This window comes from Mustela nigripes, chromosome X (genome assembly GCF_022355385.1).
Source record: "Mustela nigripes isolate SB6536 chromosome X, MUSNIG.SB6536, whole genome shotgun sequence".
NCBI classification, from domain to species: domain Eukaryota; kingdom Metazoa; phylum Chordata; class Mammalia; order Carnivora; family Mustelidae; genus Mustela; species Mustela nigripes.
The window spans coordinates 45,484,581-45,505,283 of record NC_081575.1 but is presented as its reverse complement, the minus strand read 5'-3'; the positions used below and the strand labels follow the sequence as shown (position 1 = coordinate 45,505,283).

Below are 20,703 nucleotides of genomic sequence, written 5' to 3'. Positions count from 1 at the left end.
CTACTTCAGCACCCTGTAATCCCCCATGGTTATCATCAAAGAGTAGTTGGGAGAGACCCTCTGCATCTTCTAGGAACATTTGGCAAAAGAGGAAATGGTGGTAAGTTCAGGGGATGAGAGAGATTGCAGGGTCCTGGAGCATTTTCCTCTGCAATAATCCTCCAAGTAAAAAGGATGATTTAGCCCTGTTAACTGTCAACTGTACCTTCTCCCACATGTGGACTCTTTTTAGTCATGCCAGATTTTCTTACGTTTTCTTTTAAATCTTCCACAAGGAGATCCTAACTGGTGTTACTTGCTGTTTTCTTTTCAGGATTTCTTTTCATTGTTGATGGGATAAAAGCATAAGATTAGGTGAAACACCCATCCACTCTTTGTCCCTAGGGTTGTTATTGCATCCTGTGAATACAAAATTTTGATCAAATGTATTTTCTTTTACACTATAAAATGTTGCAAATAGATGGTATAGAGAAGAACAGTACACTCAGGTACTCACCAAGCTCTAATACAGTCTTAACATTGTGCCATAATTGCTTCTGGTGTTTTCAGAAATAAAATACTACCCATAGAGTCAAAACCTCTTTGGATACTCCTCTTCAACCAATCCCCGTCCTTCCTCAGAGGTTAACAATATCTTGAATTTGGTGTTTATCATTCCTAGGCATGTTTTTACATTATTACTGCATATATAAATATCCACAAAAGATATTTAGTTTGGTTTGCATGTTTAACATTTTTTTAAAGATTTTATTTATTTATTTGACAGACAGAGATCACAAGTAGGCAAAGAGGCAGGCAGAGAGAGAGGAGGAAGCAGGTTCCCTGCTGAGCAGAGAGCTCAATGCGGGGCTCAAACCCAGGACCCTGGGATCATGAGCAGAGGCTTTAACCCACTGAGCCACATATTCTTCAGCAGCTTGCTTTTCTTCTCAGTATAATTTTTTAAGAAAGATTTACTTATTTATTTGAGAGAGAGAGAGAGAACACACTTCGGTGTAAGTGGGGCGAGGAGCAGAGGGAGAGAGAGTATCCCAAACAGACTCCCAGCTGAGTGTGGAGCCCTGCATGGGGCTTGATCTCACCACCCATGAGATCATGACCTGAGCCGAAATCACAAGTGGGATGCTTACCCTACTGAGCCACCCAGGTGCCCCTCCCAGTATAATAGTTTATGATTTATTTATGTTGGTAGCTCTAGACTATTTCTATGTGTTTAAAGTATTCTGTATGATGAATTCATCACATTTGGTTTGTCCATTCTCCTACTGATGGATATTCAGATTGCTTGTTTTCAATTATAAGTGATGCTGCTGTGCACATCCTTGTGCAATTGATCATGGTTTTCCACTCTCAGAATGAATTCTCAGTTACTCAGACGAAGTGGCAAACCCAGGTCTGGCTTATCTGTTGGCCTATGTGCTTTGTGTTATCCCTTGTTCCCGTTTCAGTCCTGTCTTCCTGAAGTTTTACTATGGAATCTGGTAGAATTAGCAACTGTCTGAAATTAGAATAGGTATGATGGGCTAAATTTAGCTTCTCCCCGAATCTCTTCTCAGTCCCAAGAAGCATCTCTCAGGTTCCGATTGAGATTTTCACTGAGAATTCCTTGGCCTGGGAACCAGAAGAGACATCTTCTTTAGAATATAACCATAGCAACAAAGAAACCAAATTACTCTTGCTAAATTCCCAAGAAGCTCTAGTCATTATTTGATAAACTTCATGGTCAGTGTAACAGGTGACCAAATTTGTGGTGAGGCCCTCCAGCCAAAATCAGTTTTCTGGCTGTGTGTTTCCCAGGGAACTTCTCACCTCCTGCAGTCCTCTCTAAGAGGTCTTGGGTCTTTGGTTCTTCTTCAGCTTCTTGTCATGTTAACATTGACCATGAGAGCCAGATGGTTAATCTGAAGTCTGCACTCAGCATCAGACTGGTGGTAATACTTTCAGCACTGTCCCTCTGCTCTGAGGGTGACTCCTGTGGTGTCCATTTTTAGCTCTGGACTTGAGAGGCACTTTGGCCTTCTCTTTAGGTTCAGTTTTTGTTTTCCCTGGCTTAAACATATGCTGTGTTTTCTCTTTCAATAGTAAATGAACACATTTAATTATAAAAAATGTTTCAAGGATAAGAATATTAAAAAGAAAATCTCAATTACAAGCTCATTTTGCAAAGGCATTAATCTTGGGGCATATTGCGTGCATTTTGCATTTTGAAATATATTGACAAAGTAGTTTCCAGAGGTATTTTACCAATTTCCACTCCAGACAGCAGTTTTTGAGAGTCTGCTTTTCCCATTCCTTTATTTATTTTCAGCTCCATTTCTAGTCAGTTTTTTCACTCTGTTTTTATTGCTGACTAGTCTGCTTTTTCATTGAGCCAGTGATCTGGAACTCCAGTGTATTCCAACCTACAACTTGTCTAAAATTTAACTTATCTTGACTCTCTAGAATCTTGTCTTCTAAGGATGAGCTAATTGACTATAGTTTATTGTTTTTAGGGATGCAAGGCTGTGAGATGAACTTGACGTTCAGATAAGCAACATTAACTCTCAGGGCATCTGGTTGATGCTTCTCCGAGAGTAAGAAGGAAAGCCTGGGATTAAGGATTTTGTGTTTCAAACACCCTGTGTCAGTGCACATGAACCTCTATAGAAACTGAAAGTCACACGTGGCCTATTTGTTTCAGGGTCCTCAGAGGAGTTCTCTCTCTCCCTCCCCTGATGGTTTCATTTGCATAACCAAGCAGCTTTGGAGTGAATTAGGTCAATGTCTTGTTTCTAGCTTCTTGTTGAATACTGCCTCACTGAAAATTCTAGCTCTCCCTTATTCCCAGGAGTTAGCAATTGGCCTCAGCGTAGCATCTTTGGGCAAACAGCAGCAGGGATCTGGCAACTTTTTGGAGAACATCTGAACTTGTTTTCAAAAGGCATGTCTTCCCCTTACACCTAAGTCACTTCCTGGTATGGGTTGAGTCCGCTGAAAGGAAAGTCTCTGTAGGAGATTTGTTCAAATGGAAATAGTATATCATGGTGATGATAATTTAAAATTGCACTGAGACCCTTGAAGTGGATGGAAAATTGCACTGTTTCTCACCATAAAGAGTTCACAAAGGGCTCCAGACAAACACATCACTGGCCATAAGCAACAGAATTTGGGCTTTAACACAAACAGTTTAAACAGTTTGGCTATAAAGGAGGTCAGAACAGAGCAAACAGGGTTAGCCTTAAGGGATAGTGTTTTGGTTGAATGTTTTAGGTTCCATGAGTATTTGCATTTTGTGGCTTATTAGGAGGATGGCATTGTTTTATCAAATAACTGAGGCTCCCAAGAGGCTATAGCACCCTGGTTTCAGGGGCTTGGCATGCAAAAGGAGGGAAGGAGCAGAGCTAGAACACAGCTAACAGTACAGAGGACAGTCCCTCAGCTTTATAGAGCCCACCTCTGGGCTTTGCTGCTGTTCTGCGTCTGGAAACCCACAACATGCCATAGAGATTTGGAGCTTGGAGAACTGGGTGATCAGGACACTGGGCCAGGACTGGGGCGTCTGGGTGGCTCAGTAAGTTAAGTGTCTGCCTTTGGCTCAGGTCATGGTCCCAGGGTCCTGGGATCGAGCCCTGCATTGAGCCCCACATCAGGCTCCCTGCTCAGCTGTGAGCCTGCTTCTCCTTTTCCAACTCCCCCTACTGTGCTCTCTCTCTCTGTGGCAAATAAATAAATAAATAAAGTCTTTTTAAAAAAGTTAATTGGGGATGCCGGGGCGGCTCAGTTGGTTGGGTGGCTGCCTTTGGCTCAGGTGATGATCCCAATGTCCTGGCATCAAGTCCCACATCGGGCTCCTTGCTCCGCAGGGAGCCTGCTTCCCCCCAACCCTCTCTCTGCCTGCCTCTCTGCCTGCTTGTACTCTATCTCTCTGACAAACAAATAAATAAAATCTTTTTAAAAATAAAAATAAAATAAGAAAGGAAATTGGACCAGGATTCCATTTGGAGGTCTAATAGCTCATCCAAGGATGTCTTGATCAGGGCCACCAACCACTTTTATTCTACATGCCACACCATCTGCCCTAGGCAGAGCCGCTCAGGCAGTATAAAAATCAGAGCAAACATGGAGATATTAGCACTTACAATTGCCAGGCTTTAACCGTTTTGTATATATTAACAGAGTTACTATTCATGACAATCCTATGGGGAAGGTACTAGAAAGGGAAAGGAAAGGGCAGGAATAATCTAATGCAATTCAACAACTGTTCATTAAGCTCTGAACCTATTCCCGGGAATGCGGTAATGAACGAGATAAAAGGAGGGTGTATAGGAAGATGGAATACAAGTAGAGAGAGTAGAGGGAGAAAAAGGAGTAAGGGGACGGAGAGGGGGGAAAGGAGAGGAGGAGAGAAGAGAAAGGAAGAGGAGAAATGATGAAGACAAAAGAAAGCCGTGCACATGGCAGGCAGTGCTAATAGGAAAAACTGGCCCCATGACCTGAGGGGTCAGCCCCACTGTTTGGGCTGAGGATGAGGCTAATTTCTTCTGGCCCAGTCTGTCACCCACATCACCACGAGGCTGGCACACACAATCCTTCCAATAAGCCAGCTCTGCTCCTGGCAACAACGGCCCGAATTAGCCCATGGCAGGCAACTTCCCCCCAGGGTTAGCCTGGGCTTTTCCCCAGTTTACAAAGGCACGTGAGCTTTTACTGTTCTCTCAATGTGCCTCTTAGATTTTCTTTTCCTAAGGGCCTCTGGACACAAATCTACCTTTTGCATCTTCAGGCAGTATTTGACCAAATGGCACATTTGTATCCTCCTGCCATCGCCAAGATTCCTCTTTTGCCAAGGTTTGCAAGGGTGCCCACTTCCAACAGTTGCTACCTGTTCCAGTGGTACCCTCATGTCCCTCTTTGCTCTTCTTCTTCCCCCCACAACCTGACTCAGTCCCTTCTGATCATCGGGAAGGGCTGCCAGGGCCTTGCACTGATGACATTGCTACCCTCTGTCAGCCTCCTTTTCGGGCAAGACTATATGGCATGAGCCATGCTTTCTCTCCTGCCTTGGGGGGCGGTCCCCATGAAAAGGATTTGCGGCGGCTGCCCAGCCCTTGCCATACCCCAGACCCACCTCAGTCCTGACTTAATGCAGGTAGCTTCCCAGATGCATTGAGATGCCAGGACTTTGAAGGTGTAATTCGATCTCAGAAGACACTGGCCCTGGAGACATATTCTTACAGTCCAGAGAGGAAGGACAGTCTGAGCAAACCCCACCCTTTCACAGCCACTCAGTTCCCTTTTTTTGTTTCCTGACTTAAACCAATGCCCTTTTTTTCTTCTTCTCAGCAGCATGGTATCTGGTTCCCTGCTGCTGTCCTTATCCCCCCACCCAACCCCCAACTGTCCCCGCCCTTCATTTGCTTGGGACCTCTGACACTCCTGTCTTGAATGTGCTCTTGAAAGTGTTCTGCTCAACATTACTGGGGCCACTGAGACTCTAGATGGGGCTGGGTTGGCAAACAGGTCACCATGCTGACCTCCCCAAGGTAAAGGGACCTGGTACCCTAAAGATCTGTGGGGATAATCAGCAGAGAGCGGAGACTTGGAGGAAGGACAAGAAATGCAGACCTGCAAAGACAAAACAAAGGGTCTAATGAGGGAGAATGTCTTTAGAGCCTCCTGTCCTTGAAGGCAGTGGACATTGGGGGGTCACACCGTTACTCTTGATAAGGAAAGATGGAGGGTGCTCACAAAAGGGACCCCAAAGTGCAGAACCTGAGAGAGAGAGGTAGAGACAAGACTTCCCCCTGCTGAGTCATTTTCTAAGAAAGCCTTTTTTCCCCCTACAGATAAAAATGTCTGAATGTAAGCCCACACAAAGACTTGTGCCCTTCCCCATTTTCTGTGGATGTTGATTTTCTCCCTTTCAAATTTGGCCTCAGGGATTAACTCTTCATGTACACCTTTCTCTTTAACTCTGTAAACCCATGAACCCAAGTAAACACGTCCCTCAAAGCCTGAATGTGTCCTCAGCTACTTCCTAGCCTATGTCTAGCCATAGTCATCTCTCGGAGCCTTCTCCTAGAAAATGCAGCTGGTCGTGGCTGCCGACCAGGATGGCAGCATGGCCCCGGCTGACTGGTCTGCAAGCCCACCTTGACACAGGGGGCATGGCCATGTTCTCGCCCCCAGGTGCTGGATCTTAACATAGGAACAGATCACAGATCTCACCAGAAGTCTGTCTGTCAGAGTTTTTAAGACAACAAGGTGTTTTTTTTTTTCTAAAGCATTTTGTAGGAATGGTAGAGTGGGTAATCCTCACATCTGCACAAGATAGATGGGCAATAAGTCTTGCACGATCTCACTATATCATTGACAACATACATCGTCTTACTAGCCACCTCTGAACAGCTGCTCTAGTCTCCTGTCTGAGAGTCGCCATCACAGACATTTTCCTTCCCTCCCCCTTTCTTCAGTCAGATGCTCACTGTTGTCACCTGGCCCATCTCTTCACAAGATCCATCTTGGGGTGGAGATTGGAAATTGATAGGCATACAGTGGAGGATCTGGACAAGGGAGAATGGGACAGGGGATAGGGTAAGATAGACCTAGGCAATTTTTTTAACCATCTTCCCACGAGCCCTTCCTTAACACACTTGTCTAGATGATCGAAGGGCTGCACCCAAATAGTGCAAATAAATGGCCTAGTGTCACCTCAAAAGAGTTCCAAGGTAATATAAGGTTCTGGTTTTGGTAGTATCCTGCTTAACATTTTTCCTAATGAGCTTTGAGGAAGATACAGAAAGTAGCCTAGCTAATTTGTGAATGCTACAACGCTCTCGGAGGCAAGACTGGGTGATGGAACCAGAGCAATCATTTTGTAAAAAGATCTTGATCACCTGGTATGAAGAGCAAGTGTATTTTACCAGAGCTAAGGGTCATGTCCTGTAATGGGGCACTGAACTGAACTTTAAAAGACTCCAGGTGAAGGTGGAATAGCAGTAGGATTTGTGCAAATGGTTCAGAGGTTTTTGCTGATAGTAATGAAGAGAAACGTCATGTCAGTAACATGGCTGCCAGAAAATCCAAGGTGAAAATAGGCTTCCTGTAAAATATCTAGATAGAGGAAAGTAAATAGGCCACCTACTCTGCAAGGTCAGGCCATATCTAGACTCCTGTGTTCAGTTCTGGCGCCTCATGTTAGGGAAAATTAATGAGCAGGAGCATGTCCAAAACACAGACCAGGATTAGTGAAGGGAATCAAAGCCAAAGCCACGCCATACAAGGTGTGATACAAAGATCTAAGGTTGACTAAGAGGGGCCATGTTCACTGTCTTCATAATTCCATGTTACTAACATCAAAAGCCTCTAGAAGCCCCTCAAAGTCCAGTGAGACTGCCTAAGAGCCCAAAGAGAAGAATATGCTGAAACTATGGGCTGGCTGTCCGGCAAAGAAACTTTTAGGAAATGTAGTAGCAGGTAGGGGTACTGTTTTCATTATCTCCTTCCCAGAGACCACCCAACAAAAAGGGGATAATCTGAGAGTCAGCTCTGGACCCCTGGGTGTTCCTGGAGAATTATGCAAGCAGGAGACCCCAGGCTTTCATAGTTCCTTAGCCCCTAATCACTGGTACCCCTTCCTGAGTCCCTGCTCAGTTCTTCATCAACCTCTACCCTGGTTGCACTGTGTGATGACATGGTTAGGTGCAAGGCTGTGGTGCTAGAAACTACCTGGGATGAAATTCCAGCTCCACGAAATAAACACCTGTGTTGTGCCTCAGTTTCCTCACCTGTTAAATATTAGTAATGGCACACAGTGCATGGGGTGGTTTGGATTACAAGAGGTAGTAGATGAGGTGTTTAGGAAAACGCCTGGTATATATTAAGTGCTCAGTAATTGTTAACTATTATAATTTCCAGGCCACAACAGACATACTGTATAATGGTAAAGAAACCCAGGCTCTGGAATCAGATCACCTGTGTTTGTGTCCTGGTTCCACTAAATACTATCTACAGTGGGCAAAATGTTGATGATCCTACGGCCTCAATTTTCTTATCTTTAAAATGGGTATGATAGTACCACCTACCTCCTGGAGTTACTGTGAGAATTTTATGAGACAATCCATTTTAAATACTCAGTACCCTGCAGTCTTTCTCTGCTACACTCTTGAAACCTAGCACATGACTTCTGCCAGGTATGCAGGGAAAGGAAGAGATGCTGGATATTTTTTTTTTTATCTCTTGGCCTGTTGATTGTTATTGTGCGAGCTGAACAATTTCATTGTCACGTTTCAGGGCAGCCAACTTGTTCCTTCAATAAAAGGGGGCTGCTTGAATGCCGATCCTTCATACTGTTTTACAAAGTACTTTCTAATTATAAATTTATGAGACTGATTATTTTGTTACCGTGTCCCTGCCCTAGCAGCCCAACACAGAATAGGAATTCAATTAACATTTGTGGGATGAACCAAACAGCCATGTGATAAATGAATTAGAGCACTGGCTCCCTCCAAGCCTTCAGTTAACCAGTAGTTCCCTGTCAAAAATAGTCCCAGTGTCCTTGATATGAAACAGTAACAGAACCTGGGTGTGTAGGGCTCCTCCCTTTGATCCTAGTCCTCGCTTCCCTCGGAGATTGGGACAGGGACGCCCAAAGGTCTAGAACGAGCACTGTTTCCCTCGTTTAACGCTGCTACCTAGCGGCGTCCGCCAGAAGCGATGAAGTGAGGAAGAACTGCAAAGCTTGGGCACCCGACCCAGGTCAAAGATAGGATCGGCCTCAGGCCTAGCCCTTCCTTAAGCTCCTATCCACGGCTCCGAAGCGAGTCCTCTCAGCCGCCAGAGGGCGGTGCTCACAGAGCCTTAGACTCTATGGTCCTTCTCGCCGCTCCCATGAGCAAGAGCGACCAGAAACCTCCTATATACTTCCGTTTCCGGGCACGTCTCTTTCTTTCTGTGTGGATTGCGCTCTCGCAAACATGGTAGGATTTGGGGAGCGGGCCTGGTAACATCCAGCTTAATCTTTCCACCCCCTTTGACGGAGGCCGACCCAGGCTGGCTTTAGGTCCATTCGCGGACTCGTTGTACCAAAGAAACCCAGCGCTGCTGGGATCGGCCCCGAAGGCACTGGGCTTCGGGGTCAGGAAATGAAGTGATGGGATCAAAGAGGTAGACTAAGCCGGGGTTGGAGGGAACATGCACGCTCTCCACTTTGGGGCCCAGTGAAGGCCGCTGGACCTGAAGCACATGGCGGCTGTACCACCTTCTAGTCAGGTGGTGTGTGCTCGCGAGGACTGAGAGTCGAGCCTTCGGGGGAGGTCTTAGGTTCGGGTGGGTCGTTAAGGGCGTTGTGCAAAGGGTATCTGATAACGCTGCTCGTTCTGAACGGTTTCTTTACTAGGTGAACGTTCCTAAAACCCGCCGGACTTTCTGCAAGAAGTGTGGCAAGCACCAACCCCACAAAGTGACACAGTACAAGAAAGGAAAAGATTCTCTTTATGCCCAGGGTAAGACGGCCTGTATGTAATTTGGTTTTAATTATTCAGGAACTAGTGGAACACATACACCGTGCCGTGCCCCGTCCCTCACTGACACTTGGGTATTGTTTTTCTGCTGGAAAACCCAAGATAAAACGTGTAAGAAGACTTCGTGTGGCAGTTGTGATTATCTTTGGTATGTTGTAACAAATAACCTCATTCTTCCAGGAAAGCGGCGTTATGATAGGAAGCAGAGTGGCTATGGTGGGCAGACGAAGCCTATTTTCCGGAAAAAGGTTAGTAGTAATTACCATTTGACATGCTTCTGTAGTAAAGACTTTGCATTTTTCTCTAGCCTAAATACAGTACAGGTGTGTGTTTTCATAGTTTCAGCGATTCCCTACGTTACCTGCAGTGACCCATCTAGGAGGCAGTGTAGCTATGAGCGCAACCCCGGTCTGACTCTAGTCAGACTCTAGTCTACAATCTTGCAATATCTTGGTGTTTTATTATTTTTGTCCTAACCTTTTTGAAGAGGCAAAATTAAGTTAAGAGGAATGTGCTCTAATTTCCCAAGGACTGAAGTTTCAGTACACCAGTGAATCCTTTCTTCGTTACCTTTCATACCCTAGTGAATCTTCAGCCCTTGCTTGCAGTGAGAATTGCTCTCTTACTTTGCTTCTCAGTTCAGAAGCCTGCATACTGCAACCAATCTCGTGAGACTTTCAGAGTTCTTAAAATCATCATGTAAGCCTCCCACTGCACTTCTGAATTCTCCTGTCCTCATCCAGGCCAAATGAGTTTCTGTTCTGCCCTAGGTGATCTGGTGCCCCTTAAAGTACATAGTGCCTGGAACAGCATTCCTGTGAACACAGCATTTCTTTTGGTGCTTTGCTCATTCAGCCTCCTGCCAGAAAGTACTAAGGAATAACAGTTGTGTTCATTTAGGTGCCATAAATGGTTTGAGCTCAAGGTGGTAAAGATTGCCTTTTCGCATTTGGCTAACTTCTTTAGAAGGTGGGAAGATTCTGCCTAGGCTTTGGTTTTTTGGAGAACTGTGAATAGGCAGAAGTAGAATTCTGATTATAGGAGTAGTCTTAAAAAGTTGATTCCTGTACCTTGAGTTAAATAGATACAGTTGAATACACATAAATTGTAGACATAATTTTAGGTAGTCTAGAGAATTGATAAATCTGAAGTAACAATTATTAAATTCTGTTTATTGAGAAAGTTGTGTTCAGTTCATCGTTTCAGGGATTTGGTTGACCCATTTTTGTTTGTGGGGAATACAAGTATGTAGAGCTGGTGAAAGGCCACAAGTTCAAGGTGGTGTGATAAATGACCATTTGGTAAGAAGCTCTTCAGGGTGTTTGATGGGAATAGAGGATTTGATGGCAATTAGATGATCTACCTTTGCTATTAAATTTCTTCTTAAATGCACTGATTCTCACATTTCTGTTTTCTCCCCATAGCTAAAGACAAATTGCTAAAACTGTCATTTGCAAAGCTTCCCTTTAAGTAGTACTTAACCCAACAGTCCTCCGTTTTGAAGAAAGATTTTCTGCAGTGATTTATGAAAGGATTGACTTCATTTTTTCCAGGCTAAAACTACAAAGAAGATTGTGCTGAGGCTTGAATGTGTTGAGCCCAATTGCAGATCTAAGAGAATGCTGGCTATTAAGAGATGCAAACATTTTGAACTGGGAGGAGATAAGAAGAGAAAGGTATATAATTGCAGGTGGAAGGGTGCAATCTTTCCTGTTGGGTGAGGTGAACATTTCTCTCCACTTAACTGATGGTGGAATCCGGAACGGGGCAATCCTCATAAAAATAAGTAGATCCATAGCTGAAGGTATGAGGTATTGGTATAATGGTTTTGGTGTTGGTTTTGGCATGAGTAGTAGAGGGATAATGAGGAGACTTAATTAAAAGGAGGTGATCCCTTTAGGGGGATAATTGTGTACTTGAGAGAGTAGAGGTTCTTTGCAAAATTAAAAAAAAAACTCACTTTTTTTTTCTGTTCCATTACAGGGCCAGGTGATCCAGTTCTAAACTTCATATTTTTATATTATGAAGACAGTAAAATCTTGAGGTTATGTTCACTTCATTTGGTTGCAGTTGGTCTTTTAAGATGGAAATAAAGTACTGGCATCAATAAAATTCCTCATGGGGCAGTTTATGCTTGAGTCTTCTGGGTACTTTATTTTGGATTGAATTTGGTGGTTGAACATCCAGTTTGGCACTTAAGTTACATGAGCTTTCATGGGATTCCTTTTGCTGTTAAACAAGGGTTATTATCATGGGATGTAAGTAGAGTCCCATGGTAACTATCAATTATACCCATAGTGAACGTAAAGTTTACCTAGAGTGAAATAATTTCTCTCCTATACCCTTGCTACTTCAGTCCTTCAGTGAGGAATTTAGGCTGTTTTTATGCACAGCATACTGTATGGAGCACACTATATTCTATATTCTCAGACTTAACGCTAACATTGTTCAGACCTTTTGACATAACCCCCCAGATTTCAAAGTAGACATAAATTCTCATGTTGAAATAACAGCAGAAGATAAAATTTCTAGTGAATTAAGCTGCCTGGCAGAATTTAACAGGGATATATGCTGATTTTTAAAGATGTCTAATCATTGCAAATTTTATACTTTTTAAGATTGATTTTATTTGACAGAGTACCAGTAGGCAGGGAAGCAGGCTCCCTGCTGAGCATAGAGCCCGATGTGGGGCTTGATCCCAGGACCCTGAGATCATGACCTGAGCCGAAGGCAGAGGCTTAACCTACTGAGCCACCGAGGCACCCCTGTATACTTGATTCTTTTTTATTTCATTTTCTAATTTATTATTTTTGTATACTGATTCTTAACTGATGTTCAGCTTTTCATACTTGTGCAGCAAAACTGGAGGCAAAACATAGAAGCTATACCTTTTGGTGACCAAGTACATCTCAGTGGGATGGAGCAGTTCCAAACTGCCTTGTTTCCGTGGGTGATTAAGTCTGGGCTTGCCAGTTTTAGCAAATGATTACTCCAATTTTATTTACAATAAATGGAAATCACCTGACCGGCAAAGGAATTGTTAACAACATGCACTTTGTATTTGGAGGGTCCCTTGCTAATTTTGTGCTATTGCACATTCAGATGGTGGAGCTGCTGCCTTTGGTTCTGTGAGAGAAGGCTCATTGTGAATGGAGAGGGGATGAGCAGGCTTGAAGCTTTGACTACAGATTGGTCCTCAGGCAAATGGTAGGGAAAGAAGATTCTAATGTCTGGAAATGCCTTTAAAATGATCCATTCCCTGTGGCACCTGGGTTGTTCAGTCACTTAAGTGTCTGACTTGATTTTGGTGCAGGTCATGATCTCTGGGTTATGAGATCGAACCCCACATCAGGCTGGGTGCAGGGCCTGCTTGGCATCCCCTTTCCTTCTGCACCCCCTCTTAAAAAAAAGGATCCATTTCCACATACCCCAGGCTGAAGGTCACTGCCTCGTCACATCCTGGAAAGGAGGCAGCTTAAAGGGGAGAGGGTGTTCTGGCCAGAGATCATAATGGAGCAACTACTGCTTGTGAAAGTAAGCCACCTGCATTTGTTGGCTCTAGATTGCAAAAAACCTTAGGATTTAGAAACCTGTGTGGTGGAATGTTTGAGATGGTTCCATAAAGATTCAGTAATGTGGTCTCTTGGGTTGCCTCTGTAGGTTATTCCTGCTGGGGTGTTAGCTTTGTTTTTGTCTTCCCTTTGGGCTAAGATTATACTTAAAGAGTGCCATCCAAGCACCTCAGTAGGTAGTAGTTTAAGGGTTAAAAGTCTGGGCTGAAATCTTGCCTATAGTTGTGTAGTGGATAAGTACCTACCTCTGTTGGTGAGGATTCAAATGGCTCGATAGTTCATATATCTAGAACAGTGCCTGGCACATACTATAGTGCCCAATAAATTACAGCTATTATTTAGCAATTTGTTTCAAAAGCCTTTCCCCAAAATGTTTAGAAATACCTTTGCAAGTTTTTCTTACGGTCCACTGTGGAAAATTTTATTGAAGGAAAGAAGGGCAGCTAAAGTGGGAATGGAAGGGAAGGGATACACCAGTGGGGGAGTCAGTTTGGCAACAAAACACACATTTTTTTCCTTTTAAAGTAGGGGCTTAAACTCATGACCCTGAGAGAAAGACCTGAGCTGAGACAGAGTCAGACACTTAATCAATGAGCCATAGGAGCCACAACAAAATACGTTTTAAAGAAGGTTTTTTAGTGTAGTCTAGGTTGCTGCCAGCTGAAGTAAGACGGTGCCTGTGGGATTTATCTTGGTCTTTAAATCTGAAGTCCACTGATAAAACCCAAGCTCTCTCTTCTCAGGCAGGAGCTGTGTGATCATGCAGTCAGGAATACAGGCCAGCCCCTGTCCCAGGGAAGCAATAGAGATGGTATGAAAACGAGGTCCACCAATCTCCTGCAGGTTTACCATAGCCACAGCCCACGCTAAGTCTGAGAGAGGGCGTTCCCACACTTCAATGTTGTCTTCCTGAAAAGTAAGCCAAGAAAATAGGTGTGAGAGCTTGGTAACAGCAAGAAGCTGCCTTGTTGGTAGTGGCACTCAGTATTATTGTCAGAACTACTGAGCACTTCTGGGAAAAATTAAAATCCTACAGCATGCTTTGGCAATAAGGTAATGGTCAGCAAAAAAAGGAGCCTCATTACTGATTACAACATGAAGATTAAAAGTAAATATTCTCAAAAGATGAGTGCACATCCTCTTATTTAACAGATTTAGGCCCAGGACAATGTGGTACTTGGGCATAAGGCCATTCCATCTTAAAACGCACAAACATTTAGATGAACCGTAAACTAGAAGGCAAGAGTATGTTCCTGGCCAATTCCTATTTTCTCCCATACAACATTATTTACTGTACCTTTCTAAGCCGGTACCCCTGCTTGCCCAAGGGGTCTTGGTTGATGGCAATTACATCCTTATTCTGAAGGAGGGCTTTGGCTTGAGGGCTGATGTGTCGGAGGTCATTGGACATGAGTAATGGAGCGGCCATGATAGCCCACAGGGCCATCTGAGTTACCTGCTGATCCCAGCTGAGGCCAAAGTTACCAATCACTAACTGGGACAAAGAAGAGCAAGAATTTAAATTAGAAAAATGAAACATTTTCAAAGTTACCTAGACATAAGCCACTTTCTATGGCACCCTGCTCTGAGTATTCTCAGGTAAGGCCTGCTTCCAAGAATTTTTCCCTTCTGATTTACCTTGAAAAATCAAATAGGAAACAGGTCCACTGCATGGGCTTGAACAAGGAGGGCTCAGGTTCTTACCATATCTGGGTCATTCCAACCCCCTGGTCCTGCGACATCAACAATTCTCTTCTGGTTAGATGATGTCCAGCCCAAGATACTCTTTACACTTTGCCAAGAATCATATACATCCTCAAAATTTCTCCAGTGATTGCAGTACTGTCGGATTTCTGTGTAATTGGGCTGTGAAAACAGACATAACTCTTTTATTTACTTTCTACTACCATTCTTGCAACATGGAAACAGTCAAGTTTATAATGGAATTTCACTGTAAGAAGTCTACTTCAGAAGTAGGCCATATAACTTAAAATCTCTCCTTTAAATGGCTTTAATATTGTTTATGCTGGAAATTTGCCAAATGGTAACTAAGTATCAGGATTCTGAAGATTTTAACTTTTTTCACAACTTACTGGATTTTCACACTTTCTTAAAATAGACATGTATCACTTCTGTAATCAAATAATTAAAATGATCTGTATAAGTAAAAATAAAGGCTGCAAAATTACATAGGACAAATAAGCATAAGAGAAGGCAATCTGAATCCGAGGTACATACTTTATTAATGGAATGAATAACAAGTTTGTAGATAGGGAGAAAGAATATCAGGTTTACGATGCTGAGAAAGGGGAGAGTATTTTGCAGAGATTAGAAGCAAAGAACAGGGATTCATTCTATAAGTAATTATTAAACACTTACCATAAGCTAGGGATACAGTGATAAAGTCAGACAAGGTCCCTGCCCTCCTGGAGCTTACATTCTAGTGGGGGAGACAGACAATAAGCCAGTAAACAAATAATTCCATACAGTGCTAAGTTCTTACAAGGAAATTCAGCTGATCAATATGATAAAGAATAAATGGATAGAGGGCTATTTGAGAGTACAGAAGAGCTGTTTGAATATGTAGCATTTGGTTTGAGACTTAAACGTTAAAAGGAGACAGCCATTTAAAAATCTTGGATGAAGAATGTACCAGGCAGAAAACAAAATGCAAGTGTAAAGTCCCTGGGGCAGCAGCAGGCTTGTGTGTTTGAGGGAAAGAAAGAAAACCCAGTGCAGTCATGGAAAGAGGGAGGGTAGGCTGGATGAAGGCCAGGACCACATCAGTGGAGTGTGATTTTATTCTAAATGCAATGGGAAGCCAGTTACGGCTTTTTTAAGCAGGGGACTGATAGGATTTACATTTTAACAAGATCACTGTGGTGCTGCTTGGAAAACTGATGGCAAGATGATGGAGATGGACTAGGCTGAGCGGAGAGGATAGTGGCTGGAAGACCAGGGTGGATGCAACAGAGATGGAAAGAAATGGGCTGATTTGGGATGCGTTTTGTAGATAGTACTGACAGGATTGCTGGCGAATAGGCTGTGAACTGCAGAACAAAGGGAAGAATAAAAAATGACTGATTTCCGGGGCACCTGGGTGGCTCAGTCGTTTAAGCCTCTGCCTTCAGCTCGGGTCATGATCTCAGGGTCCTGGGATGGAGCCCCACATCGGGCTCTCTGCTCAGCGGGGAGCCTGCTTCCCTTCCTCTCTCTCTGCCTGCCTCTCTGCCTACTTGTGATCTCTCCCTGTCTATCAAATAAATAAAAATCTTTTTTTAAAAAAATGACTGATTTCCAAGATTAGAATTCAATTACAGCAGGGAAGAGGGTGAGAAGTGACTGGATCCTGAGAGAGATTGTAGGATGAGCCTGTTAAACAAGACTGGACGTTGAAGGAGACCCTTCAGTCTCCTTTGTTCTTAAGTTCTGAAAATCTATCAGCAAGGCTCTGTTGGATTGTGCGCTCACTAGCTCACCTTACGAAAAGGCCACATATAAAGGGGCCACTCACAGGAATACACAATGCTTCTGCCAGTCCTGTTCAGGGCCAAGGACATATGCTTATAACCTGTATGAGAAAACAATGGGTAAAATGAGGTAAAGAAAGGAATTTCCAGCTGGCGTTGTGTATTTTAAAAAGAGGCTGCCTGGAAGGGCTGTGGTTATATTTTAAACCAGGAGCAGTGATGGGTGGTTACTCTGTGATTAAATTGTGTTTAGTACCTCCCAGACTGCTGGGATTGTTCTCAGGAGGTAGTGTGGGATGGTGCATACACTGAGGAAAGGGAGGAATGTAGATGCTCTTTTCTCTGGAACTAACATTCCAGATGCTTTCCCAAGTGATGTTATGGAAAGTTATAATTACTATTTGTAATAAAGTCAGAGCCCTCCTGAATGAACTGTGCACATTATTAGCCATGATTAGGCATGCATGGATTTTACATGCATGCATGAAGGAATGCATGGACAAACTGAAAGAAAAGAGGTAGGAGCTCTGGCACATTGAGAATAATTATTTCCGGTGATGTGACTAAGCATTTAAAATGTGATGGTGAGCTCTTTGGAATGCTCCAGTTACCCTGGCCTCCAAGTTTCTTCCTTTGCTCATGGGTAATTCATACCTTTTTCCAAATGTTCCACGCTGTCACAGTAACAACCATCAAATTTTAGCAGATCTACTCCCCAGTCAGCAAAGGTCTTGGCATCAATATCATAGTGTCCAAAACTCCCAGGGAAGCCTGCACAGGTTTTATTTCCAACATCTGCATAAATTCCTAGCTTCAGTCCTTTGCTATGAACCTGAAATGAGAGAAAAGGATCACTACAATAGAAGGGCAATCATGAATTAGAGAGAACCACTCTAGGCTGGGGGCACAGATAAGTATATTTCACTAGGAATCAGGGGCTTTTTTCACAAACCCCCAAAATTATCCAGATGAGTTAGCTGGGAGACAAAGTCTCCAATGTTGCTGAGTTCAAACTACATATGTAGGTTATGATACAGAACTAAAGGGAAAGCTATCACTCTTATCTTTTTCTAATGGGATCCTAAAAGTTACCTTTCCATGGCAGTGATACAATTATCTGGACAAAGACTCTCACCATGACCATACCTTAGGCTCCTCTGTGCCCTCTTCTCAAGTAGGTCTTACACTGTTTCAGCAAGAATCCTGCTAAGTCATCGCCTTACCCTTGATATCTAATCAAGTTTCTCATCCCCCTGCTCTTCATGTCTAACTCCTTGGCCTGCCTGCCTTTAGAGAGAACCCTCTTGCCCTTAATGTCTCCTCTTGGTATTTTCCATCCACTGACCCCCTCAAGTCTGCTCACTGACTCTAAAACCCTACTCGTCTTTGTTGTATTTGAAATTGATCTTGGCTCTTTCCCCTATTACAGTAGTCCTGAACACATCTGTCTTCATTGCCTTTAACTAGCATCCAGCTCTGTTACTCCTTAATTTCCAGAATATATTCCTTCTGTCTTTGACTTTATACTTACAATTGTAATAGCTTCACAAAGCATATGGAAATATATGCACACATTTCAAGACCCAAGTTCCCTTTTCCTCCTAGAGAATTCAGTGGTTTCAGCAAAAGGAGAACTTCTTCAATACTGGCCTCAAGTGCTACTGAAAGACTGGGATCTGCTGATGGAATGAAAATTCCATCTGAGAAACCTTACAATTTGATATTTAGATAATAGATGCTATTTTACTTTCTCAGTTTTTCTGAATAAGCTTCTGTACAAAAGTGCTTACAGTCTCCTGAATGAAAGAGCATTATCTGTAAACTCACATAATCAGCAAGGCCTCGGATCCCACTTGGAAAGCGTTTAGGGTCTGCCTGAAGTCTGCCTTTTGAATCCCTTTTGGGAGCCATCCAACAGTCATCAATGCAGAGGTACTCATAACCTACATCCTTCCAGCCATCTGACTCCATGAGTTCTGCCATCTGCATGAAGAGCTTCTCACTGAAAGAGAAATTCCAAAAATTGTTGTAATTCATTGAACAAATAATAAGGCATCTTTTGCTTTTGCAAGTTTTTTTTTTCAACCCAGTTACTACCCAGTTCAATAGTAATCAGCAAGGTAAAATGGACTGGGGCCTTTTTAAAATTTCCCCCTGGCCAAATACTTCCATCCTAAGAACCTCAAACAATTAGGAATGAGAAATACATGAAATTGAAAAGATAATTAGAACTAAGATGAAAGTTCAGTAAAGTAAGAAACCACAAAGTTACTATAATCAACAGCTTCTTAGATATTAACAATAACCTGTTTGGAAAAAAAACCCAACAACAAGATACCACGCACAAGAGCAACTGAAAAAACAACAGAAAAACCTAAAACACCTAGAGATAAATTTACGACATGTGCAGGATCCATATGAATAAAACTATAATGCTCCCAAATGATTTCAGTAAATGGAAAGACATTATTTTGCTCTGGGATAAGAAAACTCAATATTAAAACACACTTTATACATTGTTTAAAATAGGCTCAACGCCAGTGTGGATCCCAACGTGGTGCTTGAACTCACGACCCTGAGATCAACACCTCAGCTGAGATCAAAAGTAGGATGCTTAATCCTACTGAGCCACCCAGGCATCTCTTATACATTTAACAAAATCCTGAAAAAACCCCAAAAGGACTTTTTTAATAAAAGATTTTATTTATTTATTTGACAGATAGAGAGAGAGAGATCACAAGTAGGCAGGCAGAAAGAGAGGGGGAAGCAGGCTCCCTGCCAAGCAGGTAGCCCGATGCAGGGCTCCATCCCAGGACCCTGAGATCATGACCTGAGCCAAAGGCAGAAGCTCAACCCAATGAGCCACCCAGGTGCCCCCCCCAAAAGGACTTTTTAAGGAACTTGGCAACATGGTTCAAAATTTCACCAGAGAGATAAAACATATGAACATTCTACAAAAGATAAATGAAACTGGTACAGTACCTGTAGCATTAGAATACACAAATCAGTGGAATTAAAGAGAAAGTTCTGAAAGAGATCCTTCCAGCCATCTGGTATCATAGAATCTAGTATATACATATTTTTTAAAGATTTTATTTATTTATTGAGAAAAAGAGTGAGAGCATATGCAGGGGTGGACGAGGAGGGGAGGGGCGGACAGAGAGGGAGAAGCAGGCTCCTCACTGACCCTGGAATCCTCACCTGAGCTGAAGGCAGACCCTTAACCAACTGAGTCAACCAGGTATCCCAGGAATTCAGTATATATCAAATGTGGCGTTCCTTATAGGAAAATAAGGTCCAGGTGGATTAATGTTTAAATATTTTAAAAATCCATTAAAAAAAAACTACTAGAAAATGTAGGTGACTATATTATCTTCGGGTAGGTAAAGACTTTCTCAACATGATGCCAGAGCCAGAAATCATAAAAACCAACATAAGCTGGAACCACCATTTTCATAATATATGATAGACCAAACACCCATACACACACAGCCCCAAAACCAAACCCAAAACATTTCAACTAAAAAATAATTAAGTGGAAATAAAAACACCAGATTGGCAAAGTTTTAAAAGAATGACAAAAATGCAGCGTTGGCTAGGGTGTGGGGAAATAGTCATTCTCATACACTGTTCTTGGGAATGCACATTTGTAAAACTCTTGGGGAGGATAGTTTGATATGTAACAAAATAGTTTGATATGTAACATACCTTTGGATCCAGTATTTACACTTTCAGGAAAGAATCTTACAATGTAAAAGGATGATTAACACAGCTTCACAATAATAAAAAAGAAATTAAAAAAGAAATTTGAAGAGCTTGAATAGCTATCAAGAGGAGGTTGCTTAAATAAATTATATACATATAATTTGCATTTGTGAAGCGTTTATTCTGTGCCAGGAAAACTTTATTTTCACTATAATTTTCTTTACTATCTATATTTTTATTTATTTATTTATTTATTTTTAAAATTTTTTATTTTTTATAAACATATATTTTTATCCCCACGGGTACAGGTCTGTGAATCACCAGGTTTACACACTTCACAGCACTCACCAAAGCACACACCCTCCCCAATGTCCATAATACCACCCCCTTCTCCCAAACCCCCTCCCCCCAGCAACCCTCAGTTTGTTTTGTGAGATTAAGAGTCACTTATGGTTT

General features: G+C 42.6%; 2 protein-coding genes across 2 annotated transcripts in view; one reads left to right on the top strand and one right to left on the bottom strand.

The window, feature by feature from the left end:
- The first annotated feature begins 8,834 nt into the window (after positions 1-8,834).
- On the top strand, positions 8,835-11,638 carry RPL36A (ribosomal protein L36a). Its single transcript, XM_059386354.1, has 6 exons — positions 8,835-8,957; positions 9,377-9,482; positions 9,681-9,748; positions 10,694-10,801; positions 11,054-11,176; positions 11,484-11,638. Exons 1-6 carry the CDS (start codon positions 8,955-8,957, stop codon positions 11,502-11,504), a joined length of 429 nt encoding a protein of 142 aa, XP_059242337.1. The 5' UTR covers positions 8,835-8,954; the 3' UTR covers positions 11,505-11,638.
- A 1,818-nt stretch (positions 11,639-13,456) lies between these two features.
- GLA (galactosidase alpha) overlaps positions 13,457-20,703 on the bottom strand; it is a 9,089-nt gene continuing 1,842 nt past the window's right edge. Inside the window, exons 2-7 of the mRNA XM_059385433.1 lie at positions 18,370-18,544; positions 17,197-17,374; positions 16,552-16,643; positions 14,777-14,938; positions 14,370-14,567; positions 13,457-13,981 (exon numbers count right to left, since the gene is read on the bottom strand). Of these exons, the coding sequence (XP_059241416.1) occupies positions 13,718-13,981; positions 14,370-14,567; positions 14,777-14,938; positions 16,552-16,643; positions 17,197-17,374; positions 18,370-18,544 (1,069 nt within the window). The 3' untranslated portion in view covers positions 13,457-13,717. The remainder of the gene's footprint in view (positions 13,982-14,369; positions 14,568-14,776; positions 14,939-16,551; positions 16,644-17,196; positions 17,375-18,369; positions 18,545-20,703) is intronic.